This window comes from Vicia villosa, linkage group LG4 (assembly GCF_029867415.1).
Source record: "Vicia villosa cultivar HV-30 ecotype Madison, WI linkage group LG4, Vvil1.0, whole genome shotgun sequence".
NCBI classification, from domain to species: Eukaryota; Viridiplantae; Streptophyta; class Magnoliopsida; order Fabales; family Fabaceae; genus Vicia; species Vicia villosa.
Window position 1 is genome coordinate 29,250,129 of NC_081183.1, and position 14,969 is coordinate 29,265,097.

A 14,969-nucleotide genomic window follows, 5' to 3' on the forward strand; every position below is an offset into this window, starting at 1 on the left:
CGAGAGAATATGTTGTAGGAGGCGCGAAATGAGCGAGAAAGGTTGGCTGAGATTGATTGAGAGAAGTGTGCCATCGATGTGATTGAGGTATAAGTATAATTTAAATTTTATGTGTTATATGTTGTTGTTATTGTTTGTGTATTTTAATTTTTGTATTGTATTCAGTTGTTTTGATGGTGTAGAAATTGAAATTAATGGGTTTACTCAACAACCCAATTCTAGATCAATTGGACATGCTTGAGAAAGTTGTTATGGGTGGTGCAAGCACGATAGATAGTTATTCTTCCTTGGTTCAGAATATTGAGACCAACCACCTCAACTAGATAACATTCAGAGACTATCTAGTATGATAGACGAGATTCCAGATTTGTCCACGTTTGAATTAAAACCTGAACCAGAAATATCTGGTGTACTTCATAAGAGTTGTCTTGTGGAATTCTTGAAGGAAGATGTATGGCTAGACATACCTGTAATACAATTGTGATACTCATAAGTATAATTCTTGTGGTGTTTTCAATTTATGTTCATTGTTCTCATACTTTAGCATAAAGTTTTGACATTTGCATTAACTTTTAATTAGGGTCCTGCATGATATGTGTGATGAAAGGAAATTGAAAAATTATTGTTTCATAGATCCATTGAAAATTCAATTTCGAGGTAATTCAACAAACGCTGTCAAAATGCACATACAAATTAAGTTGGTAAAGGAAAATAAAGATTATTTCCTAGTACCATTTAGCCATAAATAAGTATATGCTTTAATTTGTGTTTTCATTTATAAATTAATTTTATACACATTATTAATTATTTTGAGTGTCTATGTAGGGAACATTGACAACTAATTATTTTATGTCCGAAATAAAGTACTGTAGTTTTGTAATACTCGTTACACTATCATCTTGATGAAGGTAAGCAAAAGATTTTGAGTGGGTAAGTGGTATTATTTGTAGTAATAAAGTTTTATTTTTAGTTTTGAATAGTTCTTATTAATTTGAACATTATTTTATTCATATATAATTTTTTTACCTACATGTAGAGCTATGGAGGGATACCATTTTATGAAACGTAATTTAGCTGGTAAAAAGCCAAAGTTCATAGAACCACATGTAAGTATTACTTGTGCTTTTTGTCATTCATTTATTTTCGCTAATGTATTACTTGTGCTTTGTGTGTATTAATTAGTAAATATATGAAAATAATTTGTAGTCGCATAAATAGTCCAATGACTCTGAATGTGGATACTATGTGATGAGACATATGTTTAATATTGTCTCCAAAGGCATTATCAATTCATGGACTAAGATATTAACTATACATATACACTTAATTTATGTATATTTTTTAAGTTAATGTTGTTGTTAGCTTATCATAATTTAAAGGGTTAATACTACTTTACCCCCCTGCCATATAGGCGAGATTCGGTTTACCCCCTCTAAAAAAAAACTTATCGGACAAACCTTGCAAAATAAAGATTTCATCAAATTTGACCCTGATCAGTTTTTTTTGCCAAGATTCTTAGAATCTTGCCTACATGGCATTTTTGGTAGTGCTGACTGTACAACACATGCTTATGTGGCACAGTCAGCACTGCCACGTGGAATTTAATTTTAAAAAAATTTTTTTTTTCGAAATTTTTTTTATTAATTTTATTTTAATAAAAATTTAATTTTTTTTTAATTTTTTTTAATAATATTTTTTTTACTTTAAAAAAAATTAATTTTTTGAAAAAGAATTATAAAAAATTGGAAAAATTAAAAAAAATTACGTTTTTACGTTTTTATTAATTTTTTTTCCAAAATTGTTTTACTGTTTTTTTTTTAATTTTTAAAATTTATTTTTATTATATATAAATTCGCATGTATTTTCAAATCCGTAGGTAAATCCACAGGTATTGTCAAATTCGCAGGTAAATCCGCATGTATTTTTAAAGGTAAATCCGCAGGTAATTTTAAATTTGTAGGTAAATCCGCAGGTATTGTCAAATCCGTAGGTAAATCCGCAGGTATTTTTAAATCCGTAGGTAAATCCGCAGGTATTGTCAAATTCGTAGCTAAATCCGCAGGTAAATTCGCAGGTATTGTCAAATTCACAGGTATTTTTAAAGGTAAATCCCCAGGTATTGTCAAATTCGTAGGTAAATCCGCAGGTATTGTCAAATCCGTTGGTGAATCCGCAGGTATTTTTAAATCCGTACGTAAATCCGCAGGTACTGTCAAATATTTTTTAAAAACGTAAAAAAATATTAAATTTTTTTTAAAAAAAAACATACTAATTTTTTTTAAAAAAATATATTAATTTAAAAAAAAAATCAATACAAAAAATTATATAAAAAAATCCACGTGGCAGTGCTGACTGTGCCACATTGCTTATGTGTTGTACAGTCAGCACTACCAAAATTGCCATGTAGGCAAGATTCTAAGAATTTTGGCCAAAAAAACTGATCAGGGTCAAATTTGATGGAATCTTTATTTTGCAAGGTTTGTCCAATAAGTTTTTTTTAGAGGGGGGTAAACCGAATCTCGCTTATATGGCAGGGGGGTAAAGTAGTATTAACCCTAATTTAAATTGTGTTCACTTTATAAGAGTTTAGTGACGAAACACCATTCTCACGAGAAGATATAGAAGACATCCAATCACATTGGACCGATGCCTTCCTATTTTATCATGAATATATTAAACACTGGTTTTTCTTGATTTACATCTATACATTAGCATTGTATAGAGGTTTTGACATTATAGGTGCAAATATGTATATGTTTAAATATGTATATGTTCTCTTGGTAGAGGCTATGTGTATCTCAAATAACATTATAAAAACAAAATCAAATCAAATAAAAACAAATAAAAACAAAATAGAATAAATATATTTTTAAACAAAATTAAATATCTATAAAATAGAATAAATATATTTTTTCTTTTGTTTGTAAAATAGTATAGATATTTTGGCTAACCACATAGATCTAGTCAACTAACAAGTAGGATTCCATTATAGCACACGAAGATTATCATTCTAATGATCATAAGAGATCTTAAATGGTAATGCATCCAATGACTCTCCGTAAAACACGACTAATAAATAATTAAGTTTGTTATTTCCCTTGAGAGAGAGAGGGTGCCAAATTGAAGTAACAACTTTCAAATTCAATTTCACTTCACTCTTTTTTCTCACATAGTAACATGAACGTTGGAGTGCTAACCTTGTAGGTCTCCCTACTCTTATGTGTCGGAAGCAACAATCTACCATCATCATCGTCCCTCTTCCCATTTATGGTTCCAAAACGGAACAATGGTGCCGTCTGTGGGAATCGACTTTTGATTCCTACAATTTCCATAAATTCACATTCTCTTTCAAATTCGCAATTTATAAACTCATCTGATCACCAGAGCGAAAGCATTTGCGATCAAACGCGGAGATCCATCATGTCTTGATTCAAACAAGCATAACCTCAATTTTGTTTCCTCGGATTTTGATACCTTTGGTTCTTACAATTTTCGGTGATGACTGGATCTAAAGCTATCAGATTCTCTATTGCACGTAAAGTTGTTGTCGCTGCCCTAACAACAAACAATCCTCTATCTCTTCATCTGCCGCAAAATGTCGTAGATCATGAAATGGTTGTTCCGTTGTATCCAAATCTAGTCAAAGCTTTGCAACTGGCTATATCTATTCAAATTATTTTTATAGAGACTCCTGTTCCACTTCCTTTTACACAACTTGAAGCCTTGTCTAGCCTCCACGCTCTACAAGCAAACTTCAACATGCAAGGTGCTAATGAACTGTTAAACAACATGTTTAACATTGTTTGACAACAAAACTCGCACGCTTTTGAAGTGAGGCTCTAGCGCCTGAAAGAAAGCCTTTACAACGCTCCTTCCCGCAAAAATATAATCCAAGAAGTTGGTTCAAGAAAGACTCACAATGCCATTCTAGAACCATCTGGAACAAAGAGAGATGAGACTCATTGATTGAAGGATCACCGTAAGAGCAGGATGCATCGGACACCCCTCAGAGCTCCGGGGGAGATCGAGACAATCATGCTCCTTCTCCGATTCAAGTAGAAATTCACCTGAAAAAGATACAACCAAAACACACATTATTAATAAGAATTCTGAATTCAAAATTCGTCAGAAAATCATCCAAGCTTAGCGATTATAATAGAAAAGAAGATGAAAATATAATTTTTTTTTTAAAAAAAACCCCTAGGCTGGTTCAATTTCGGAAGACCATAACTCAAATGGAACCTTCAGGGAAATGAGAATCATGTGCTAATTTTTTTCTTGGAGCAGAATCATGTGCAATTTATCCTAAGAAAGAACAACAATATTAATTGGAACATAAAATTGCATAAAGAATGCTGCAAAAGGCAAGACATATAATTGGAGGGTTAATCTATAGCTACAAAAGTTTCCAATAAGAAAGTGACATGTCATATTTTCTTTCGACAGACATGATATATTATATGGTACAAAAAAAGGACACATAACATATTATTTAACTTTAATTTTGACATATTTATCTTGGCAGTCATTATTAATCATAATTGTTGAACTTTGAAGTCGTTCATAATCACATGGGATGTCTTAATCACATGGATGCCAAATTTTGGAAAGATAGTACATTATATGTGGATAGCCTTATGATAGGAAGCAATTCCTACCAAGATTACAAACTAGGGTTTTCTACTAGAAAAGAGGAAGAACACTAAAATAACTTAATAAAATAAAAGATAAAATAACTTTTTGATTTCATTCCTAATCTTGTCATCTCTCAATGAGTACATATATAGTAGTAGAGGATAATATCTAAAGGCCCAAAATAACTAAAGCCCACCTCAATAATATTTTAAGGTCCTAAGAACATTTTAAAAAGCATTACAAATTAACTAATATTAATATAAATTTCACTTCTAATTAATCCTAATTCTTACTCTATCATTGCCAACCCCTTCAAAAACAACCTTGTCCTCAAGGTTGTAGACAACTAACATCCTTAAATAAAAGATATTAGCAAAATACTGCATTGCCAACTTCCATTCTGATTGCAGCTCAAAGCTCCTTACTAACACCTTGTAAAATTCCATGAAACAGTGTTGGAAATGTGATGTTTCAGCTTGCACTTGTGGCACTAGAGGTTCCACTTTCTCAATAATGTGATGTTTAGCCACTGGAGCTACCTGAACATGTCCTTTAGGAGGAAAAAGAATACTAATTCTAGTAGTAGGATTTGCATTTGATTGTTGGATTTTCCTCCTTTCTTCAAAAGTATTCACTGCAACATAATTATGACCAACTCTTTCAACAGGTTTTTGCCATTGTGAATGACTTTTCTCTTCTGGCAGTTTAGAAGGTGATGTTGGCTTAGTATCCTTTGCAACCCATCTCTTGTCTTTATACTTTGCACGAATGAAGTTTTCAATACTAACTCTGTCATAGTTTGGAGGTAATTCTGTTTCCCAATAACTATTTGCTTTCTCATTTCCCATAGATTGAATAAATGCTACCTGCTCTGGGAGCCAAGTGTCCCCTATTTTGTATGCAGCTCTTAAAGTCGTCATGGCTTCAGCATGTTCCCAAAAGTAGTAAACAGAAACATCATCATCCATAAGAAAATATCTGGTAGCATTAATTTCATCACAGTTTTGAAGCTCATTTGCAAATGAATTCAGCATATCGACTAACCGAGCAGTGCAATGCAATCGGTTCTCATTAGGATACTCTTTAAATTCACCTATCAGAAGAGTCTTTCTTATAGATTCTCTTGAAAGAGAAACAATTAGCAAGAAAACAGATGTTGCATCAGCCAATGAGGATAAATTAGCAGGCAAATTTTCCATCTCATGTAAACTATAAACAAGCCTCTCATCGATGTTCTTAATAATTTCAGGCAAAGTTGTCAAAATTATCATAGCTTCAACTTGAACAAGCTTTTGAGCCAATACAGGAATTCCAACAATAGACTTGTCTATTTTGGACAGAAGTGAATGAGACTCAAACAGCTTCTGCTCTTCATCTATGGCCTCTTCATAAGATTCATCGCCGCTTCGATTCCATACAAAAACATAACCAAGACCTATGTTAACATCATCTACAGTAACCTTCTCCAACAAACCTGCATGAGATTTATCAGATTTTGTCATAACATCAAGTGTTCTCAAACCAGTTTTATCAACAGTTTGTGACATCCTAATGGGCTCACAAGTAGTAAAATCAATATTAGCATGAATAGCATTCAAAACGGTATTCATGAGAAGGTTTCCTTCTGCATACAAGGCCTTCCTTGAAAGTGCCACTTCAACCATTTCTTGACTGTAAAATGAATAAATAATCTTGCCGATTGCATTTCTGAAAATCGAATCCAAATTACTCACCAGTAACTCCTCAAATTTAGTCGCCATAGGATCCTTCCAATCCTCAACCTCGAGCACACGTAAATACAGCTCCTCTGTATAACAATCTAAATCCAATTCCAACGGATTAAATTCATGGAAGTCAGGCAGATTTATAAATCCATAAAGAGGAAAATCACCATCGACATTCGACGAACGGTCATTTGGAACCATAGAGAACTCATGATTTAACTTTCTCTTGCAATTACTACCTTGTTCATAATCAAAGGAAATTAAAAGAAATTCTAGTTCCCGAGCGACAAATGTATCAAAAGCTCCATAAACTTCCTCTTTGACATTTGAAAGTTCTTTAGACTTGACAAGCTTAGCAGCCTTGGAAATGGTTGGCAGGGGTATTCCATCAAACACATTGTGGGCAACATATGAGAGTCCAATTCCATTAGATTTTCTTGACTCACCTATTGCATAATACAAAGACCTAAAACCAAAACCAATTTGATCTGGTGGTTTCGGAGGAACCGCAAAATCGAACCAAGAAAGGGAGTGATTATTCTTCTGTGCCGGAAAGGACAATGATGAAGAATCGTTGTATTCCCCTGATTCATTCAGAATGAGCTGCTTTGATTGTTTTACTGGTTTTACTCTTGGGGTTTCTTCAACAATAACTGATATATTGTTTACAGAGCTATCAAGGAAAAAAGTTACCTCTTTGTACTTCAATGATTCATCTTTCGTATCTAACACCGAGTCATCAATCTCTCTGTCAATATGATGATCAACAACAGCCTCAACATTAATTTCCTCACCTTGATAACTCCTTTCAAGCATTATTGTCTGTTGTCCAGGACTATCAATTGTCTTAAATGATAGTGAGCTTTCGGAGTTCAAAGAGTCACGATCGTGAGCATCGGAAGCGAAGGAACAGCGATCGACGTTGGCGGAAGCGTTGGAGAAGAGACTGACGTTGGATTCGAGAGTGAAGATGACAGAGTCGGGGCTTGTATCACCGGCCACAGTGACGATGGTGGCGGTGTTACGTCGTGTTGAACCAGCACGCCTCCATGATCTACGTTTTTCATGAAACCCTAAATCACACATTGTGAAGGAACAATACTCAATCACATTTAGATTTGCATTTGGATTTGCAAGGATTTCATCAGAATTTGCAACTCCAGCGTTGGTAATACTAGTAGGATTCTTACTGACAACCGTAAAACCCTTCTTAAAGGTTTTGGATCTTTTCTTAAAAGAGAGGTGAGACACTTGCAAATATTTCTTGAAATCTTTTCCATGAATAGAACGAGTTTGAAATTTAGGACCAAGTATGGAGGAGATATTTGTTGGGTTTTGAAATTGATAGAAATTGTTGTAGTAGGATGAATAATGAGACGTAGGATAGGGTGAATACGGGTTAGGTGGAGGAGGTGCATACCCATGATTAAAATACAAGTATGGTGATGGAGTTGCAACATATGGATTTGTGTAAGAAGGTGGAAAAATTTCCCATGGAAATGATGGAAATGAAGGTGTGGTAGGAGTTGTGAAAGAGGGGTTTGTGGGATAGGTAGGAGGAATGCTCCATTGATGAGATGAAGGTGTATGATAAAGATAATCCATAGGAGGATTTGAGTACATGGATGAAAGCACCAATTGATAGGAAGCAATTCCTACCAAGATTACAAACTAGGGTTTTCTACTAGAAAAGAGGAAGAACACTAAAATAACTTAATAAAATAAAAGATAAAATAACTTTTTGATTTCATTCCTAATCTTGTCATCTCTCAATGAGTACATATATAGTAGTAGAGGATAATATCTAAAGGCCCAAAATAACTAAAGCCCACCTCAATAATATTTTAAGGTCCTAAGAACATTTTAAAAAGCATTACAAATTAACTAATATTAATATAAATTTCACTTCTAATTAATCCTAATTCTTACTCTATCACCTTATGATAAAAATAAATATTTTGTCCAATGATAATGGATTTGAATATTTTTGTACTAGTATTATTATGAATTTAATACTTTCAAATCCTATTCATTCGCATAGGCTAGTAATATTAGTTGGGTTGAGCAATCTGATGTTTAAAAATTGAAGTGTCATGGTGGGTTGACGGTTAAGGTTGATAAACCTCAGCCTTTTAGCAAAGGAGTTTTTTTTTTTGGTACAAAGGAGGGCCTAAGCCCAAAACAACAAAAGACTAAACACAGACAACCCTGGGGTACCACACCCCCCTTTGATCTCTATTAAAGAATTCACTTAACCAAGAAGGCATCTCAAGAAAAATCTTAAGATCACAACCCTGAAGTTTCCCATGCAAGGCCAACTGATGGGCACAACCATTAATTTCCCGATAAACGTGCGAGAACTTCACCGTCTCCACCTCGTCCATCTTTGAATTAATATGCCTCAAAATGCTGCAACTAGTCTTCTTACAAGTTTTGATAGCATTACAAAGATCTACAGCTTCCTTAGAGTCAGATTCAATCAGCACCTTGTTGTATCCAAGATCCTTAGCAAGCTTAATACCTTCCAAGATACCCCATAACTCCGCTTTCAACGGACTACTACTGCCCACACCTTTAACAAACCCCCCACACCAAGCTCCATCTGCGTCTCTGATTAGACCACCACACCCAGCACTACCTTGCACGGTATGAGCACCATCTAAATTTACTTTCACAAACTCACCTGTGGGTCTCTCCCATTTAAACAACTTCTCCACTTTATTTAACTGTATTATTTGGTGAGTACATGCAGCGGCTTGATAATCACGCATCCTATGAACAATAGTTTCCTGCATGAAAAAAGGTCTCACAAATGCTCATCATGAATTTGTCTATTTCTCCACTCCCAAACAGCATGGCAAGTAGTAGCCCAAAAATGGCACCAATTATCCTCCACTTGTAACACACGCACCATCTTCTTATCACAATTAATATTGATCCACTGATGGAGATCAACACTATAAAATGTGTTTCGCATGCTTCCAGGAATGAGAGAATTCCAAACTTCCTTCACCACCCTACAGTCCCTCAAAGCATGGAGAATATCTTCTTTATAGTGACCACAAAGAATACAACTTGCACTCCCATACCCAAACACATGCATTCTCTCCTGCGTAAGAATTCGCTCATGCATGAGAAGCCAAATGAAATACTTTACCCTCTCTGGAACTTTCATACTCCAAATCACCTTCCAGCCAGCATTCTCTTCCGCATCATGTTCCTCCTCAAACTCCCTATACAGATACTTTACTGACAAGGGCCCATCTTCCATAGTAGCAACATCGAAAAAATCCTCAACATTATCTTGTACCGGCAGGTGTAAAGCTTTGATTTGCTCCTTGATATCTGCGGGTAACCACTCCATCATATTCCAGTTCCATTCACCATTGGCATTAATTAAATTGCCAACAGAAATAGCTTCCATCTCAGCTGGGATATTCTCTACTCTGTCAGCAATGGATACTCCTCTACTCACCCAACAGTGTTGCCAAGCATGAATATTATTGCCATTGCCAAGGTTCCACCGCCCCAAACTTATCAAAGAAGGAAAAGTTTTAGTGATAGCCTTCCACAAATTAGAGTCAGAAGATTTAGCATGCATGTCTTTAACATCAACCAAACCTTTATATTTGCCTTTCAACACTCTACACCATAAATCATCCTCATCATTCAACAACTTTCCTCCCAACTTCATAATAAAAGCTTGGTTCATAGTATCAAGCTTCCTCAGCCCTAACCCTCCCATATCCTTACTTGTAGTGACTTGTTTCCAACTCACAACATGATGCTTCTTGTGAGTCTCAGTATCTCCCCAAATGAATTCACGCTGCATCTTTTGGATTTCTTTGACACAAGCTTTCGGAAGCATGTTAGTCATCATAGGATAGATCGGTATAGCCTCCATAACACTTTTAGAAAGAGTAACCCTCCCTGCAAAGGACAAATGTCTGGCTTTCCAACTTGTAAGTCTCTTAGCAATTTGTTATATCACATAACCAAAGTCTCCTCTTCTCAAGGCCTTTCCTTTTAAAGGGACTCCTAAGTACTTGCCAAGACTATTTGTTTCTTTAAAACCAGACATAGCACACAACCTTGATCTAAGTCTTCTTGCCACATTATTGGAAAACAAAATGCTGGACTTCTCATAACTTATCTCCTGCCCAGACATACTGCAAAAATTATCCAAGGTACTTTTAATACACTCTATTTGCTCTTCCTTGGCTTCCCCAAAAATAAGAAGGTCATCTGCAAACATTAGATGAGAGATATCAACACCATTCTTACCCATACGAAAAGGTTTCCACCTCTTACAAACCACTTCATGCTCAATCATGTGAGTTAGTTTATCCATGCAAAGAACAAATAAATAGGGAGACATAGGATCTCCTTGTCGGATACCCCGCTGAGGACGGAAGAAATCATTTCTGTTGCCGTTCCAGTTAACATTTGTTTCCAGACTCGTCACTCCATGCATAATAAGATCCACCATAACCTTTGGCAGTTTAATTTCCTCCAAAATTCTCCATATAAACTCCCAGCTAAGCTTATCATAGGCTTTAGCTAGATCAATTTTGATTGCAAAAAAACCTTTCTTTCCTTTCTTTCTTTCCATACTATGAATAACTTCATTAGCTATAATAATATTTTCCTGTATAGCTCTTCCCGGTACAAAACCAGTTTGAACTGGGGACACTAGCTTCGCCATAAAGGGTTTCAATCTACTAACAAGGACTTTGGTAATAATCTTATAAAGAGTATTGCACAGGGAGATAGGTCTGAATTGAGCAACTTTCTGAGGCTGATCCACTTTAGGTATAAGACATATATCCGTCTTATTAATTTCCGTGATATTGCTTGGATTATGCCACACGTTAATGACAAAGTTACACACCCCTTCACCAACCACATGCCAGGCTTTCTGATAAAAACCTGCCGGAAACCCGTCTGGCCCAGGGGCCTTCCACGGTTTCATTGAAAATAAGGCTGCACGAATTTCATCTTTCTCAATATCCTTCCCCAATTGACCTAGGGCATCACAACTCAACTCAGGGAAACTCACATTAGTTTGCTCCCAAGAACACCACTGATTAGGTCTACGAAACAAATCTTTATAAAACTCATTCACATGTCTCCTAAGATCCTTTGGCTCATCTATCCAAATCCCATTATCATCCTTCAACATGATATTCTTATTTTTATTTCTTCTTGAAATAGTATGCATGTGATAGTATTTAGTATTGCGATCACCATCAACTAACCAACGAGCCCTAGACCTCTGATGCCACATAAGCTCCTCTTGATTTAAGATATTACTAAGGTCCTTCTGGAGATTAATTTCCAGCCTCCTCATCCCTCCTACGTTGTCATATTGTTGCAATCTCCTCTGAATACCTTCAAGCCTCCTTATAATAGCTGCTTTGGTTCTCCTAACTTTGTCAAAAGAATCAAATTTCCATTTGTCAATGCATGTAACAACATTCTTTAGATTCCCTATTACATCAGTATCGTTTTTCCAAGCATCCATAAGCATATTATCATACGATTCATTAAGTAACCAAGCATTTTCAAATCTGAAAGGTCTATCAAACCGATCACCCCGCTCCTCTCGAAGGTTTATCAGAATTGGATGATGGTCAGAAAACTCCACCCGCATCAACACTTTAACATAACCTTCAGGGAACTTCAACTTCCAATCATCATTACTAAAGGCTCGGTCAAGTTTTTCATAAATACGTTGGCCACCACGAAAAATAGGTCCTCTCCAAGTATACACTGGACCTCTGGCTTCAACATCACGAATGCAACACATATTCATTTTGTCTCGAAGCTTCTTGTATCTGCTCAAGGAAGAACAACACCACCTTTCTTGTCACTAACATAAGCAATGTCATTAAAATCACCGGCAAGCATCCAAGGATCACACATATGTCTAGCAATCTCCTTCAGGCCGTCCCACAAGACTTTCTTGCTGCTATCGTAAGGCCTAGCATACACCACAGTGAAATTCCACTTCAAACCATTCTCATCCTTGATATTCATATGAATGAATTGATCTTGCTTCTGACACACATGAACATCAATTTCTTTCGAATTCCAGCCCATAACAATTCCTCCAGCAAAACCACTGTTAACACTGCATTCCATCTTGTCATATCCAAGCTTCTTGAAAGATTTACTAAGCAAGAGAGGGTTACATCTGGTTTCAACAATAATAAGCATAGCAGGTTTATGCTTACTAACATAAATATTACAATAGCGATAGAACGCCTTACTAGCTGCACCTCTACAATTCCACAACAGAATTTTATTATTTGTACTCATCATAAAACAATAGAGGATGAGAAGGTAACGCCAACTCCAGTCACAGAGTTTCACACACAATCTCCTCTTCATAATCCTCATTCTCCTCATAACCACTAGCTCCCATATTACCTTCTACCACTGGCTCCAGTATGTGTCCTTTGACTCAAAAGGTGAAGTTATGGGAATTGGTTGTCTTAGGATCTAAATGAGGTGGTTTTTCCATAATGCATATATCTTGTGCATGGCGAATATCCAAGGAATCTCGCCCATTGGACGTTGTGCTATCATTCTCTTTATTTTTACCTTTGTCTCCTTTCATACCAGCCTCCTTGGTAATTAAATTAAATGTGTCGAAAGTAGAAGTCTAAAGCGATTCACCTATGTGAAATTTACCCAATAAACCTTCTACACCTGAAGTACTAATTCCACCACTCTTGTCTTTGTTTCTGATACCACCACGTGTTGTTAAATTAGTAGCCTTCTTTTTCTGATTGTCCTGTGTTTGTCGCCTGCCCCCACTGCCAACTGTAGTCCTTGTTTTCTCCTATCCCCCCACTATTTTGTGTTCCCCAGTTAAATCCCGCCACGTGCTCGTGTTATCCACATTAATGTTCCCCGTAGTACTATTAGAAACAGAATATTCTCTTTCTTTTCTGCCAGTTGTGGCATCAATATTGTGTATTTCCATTTGACTTTTTTGTCCACCAATAGTAACCGAAACTGCCATATTATCCCTATCATTACTTTCCACCCCATCAATACCCCCATTAATGCTATTGAACTCCTGATCAATGTTTCCTAAAGTAGAAAACCTCGATCCACCTTTATCGCTTTTAGCATTGAATCTCGTCGGCGCCGTGTTTCTCTTTCCCTCCACCACTTTTTTTCCTTTTATTTGCTTTTGCACCACCTTCCAAGGACCAGATATATCTAATTCTTCTCCAATCAAACCACTACTTCCCCCTACCTGAGTCTTCTCCTTACTGTCATTAGGAATACTTCTATCTTCTTCAATATCCTTCCCAACCCTGTTCATAGGACACCCTTCCTTATAATGCCCATATCGACCACAGCTTAAACAAAGAAGATGAAGCCCTTCATACTCTATCTTGTAGTTACTACCATCAATTTGAAACATCCCTAGTAATGGTTTTGCCAAATTAACCGCAACGCAAATCCTTGCATATTTCCCTCTTTCTTGTTTAGTAGTAGTTCTATCAATCTTTATAGCTCTACCAATGCGATTTCCAAATCTTGTTAATGCTTTGGGGCTGTAATACTCAATCGGCAAGCCAGCAATACACACCCAAACAACAACTTCATCTATCGTGTCGCACTCAGGCTGAAAATTAGGCTTCCAGTCTTTCACTGTAAGGTAGTGGTCATAGATGAACCAAGGCCCATTGGTCATGGTTGCCTTCTTATCATCTTCATGGGAGAAGGCAACAAGATAGTAGTCATTGCTCAGATCAATGATACTAATGACTCCTTTCCTCACCCACATCTGGTTAAGCCTATTCTCCAGCGCCTTGTACCCTATTCTCCTTCCTAACAACTTCACAATCACACCCCTCCTCCAAGGTCTTTGCATCCTCTCCTCCTCTTCAGCAGAAAAGATAAATTTTGGACATTCATAACCTCCGATGACCTCCTCTTCAATAGTTATATCACCATTAGAATCCTCCATAATGCCTTCCCCACCTACATCAAACTCCACTGCATCTGCATCCTCCACCCCTCCTTGCCCCGTGATTATATCACGAAAAGAAATAGTCGGACCACTTTTACTGCCTCCCACATTCATACCATTATCTTCAATGTTATCCTTCACTTTTTTAGTGCTTCTTTCTTGCAGGTCAACCTCCGCCGGACTTTTGCCAACCTCCGCCGGAGTTTTCACAAACCCTAGCAGAGACATCTCTAGATGTATACTCGAGATAGATTTACTAGAGAGGGAATAGATTTACTTATGGATTGATATTAAAGTGACAATTACTTACTTTCTTTTCTTTATAAAAATATAATTTTTTAAATTAATTAATTTGGAGTTCCCATATTTAAAGACAAATTTAAAATTCATGCATCATCTCATCTCTAATTTGTAGTAAAAAGAGTATTGTTTTATTTAGAAGGGACATCTTCTTTCTACGAGGGATATAGTTTAATTGATTCAGTCAATTATACAAGACATATTTTTGTATAGTTTTAGGATTTATGAATGGTCAATAATCTTTTTAACAAATTAGATTCTCGCATTAGAAATTTTGTATGGACACGTAACATAAACAATAGAAATCCGAGTACTAT

At 36.1% G+C, this 14,969-nt stretch overlaps 2 protein-coding genes across 2 annotated transcripts; both read right to left on the reverse strand.

The window, feature by feature from the left end:
* Window positions 1-4,907: 4,907 nt before the first annotated feature.
* On the reverse strand, window positions 4,908-5,730 carry LOC131596964 (uncharacterized). Its single transcript, XM_058869688.1, has one exon. It carries the CDS (start codon window positions 5,667-5,669, stop codon window positions 4,908-4,910), a length of 762 nt encoding a protein of 253 aa, XP_058725671.1. The 5' UTR covers window positions 5,670-5,730.
* Window positions 5,731-13,206: 7,476 nt separating this feature from the next.
* LOC131596965 (uncharacterized) lies at window positions 13,207-14,580 on the reverse strand. The gene has a single exon (XM_058869689.1). It carries the CDS (start codon window positions 14,578-14,580, stop codon window positions 13,207-13,209), a length of 1,374 nt encoding a protein of 457 aa, XP_058725672.1.
* Window positions 14,581-14,969: the final 389 nt, after the last annotated feature.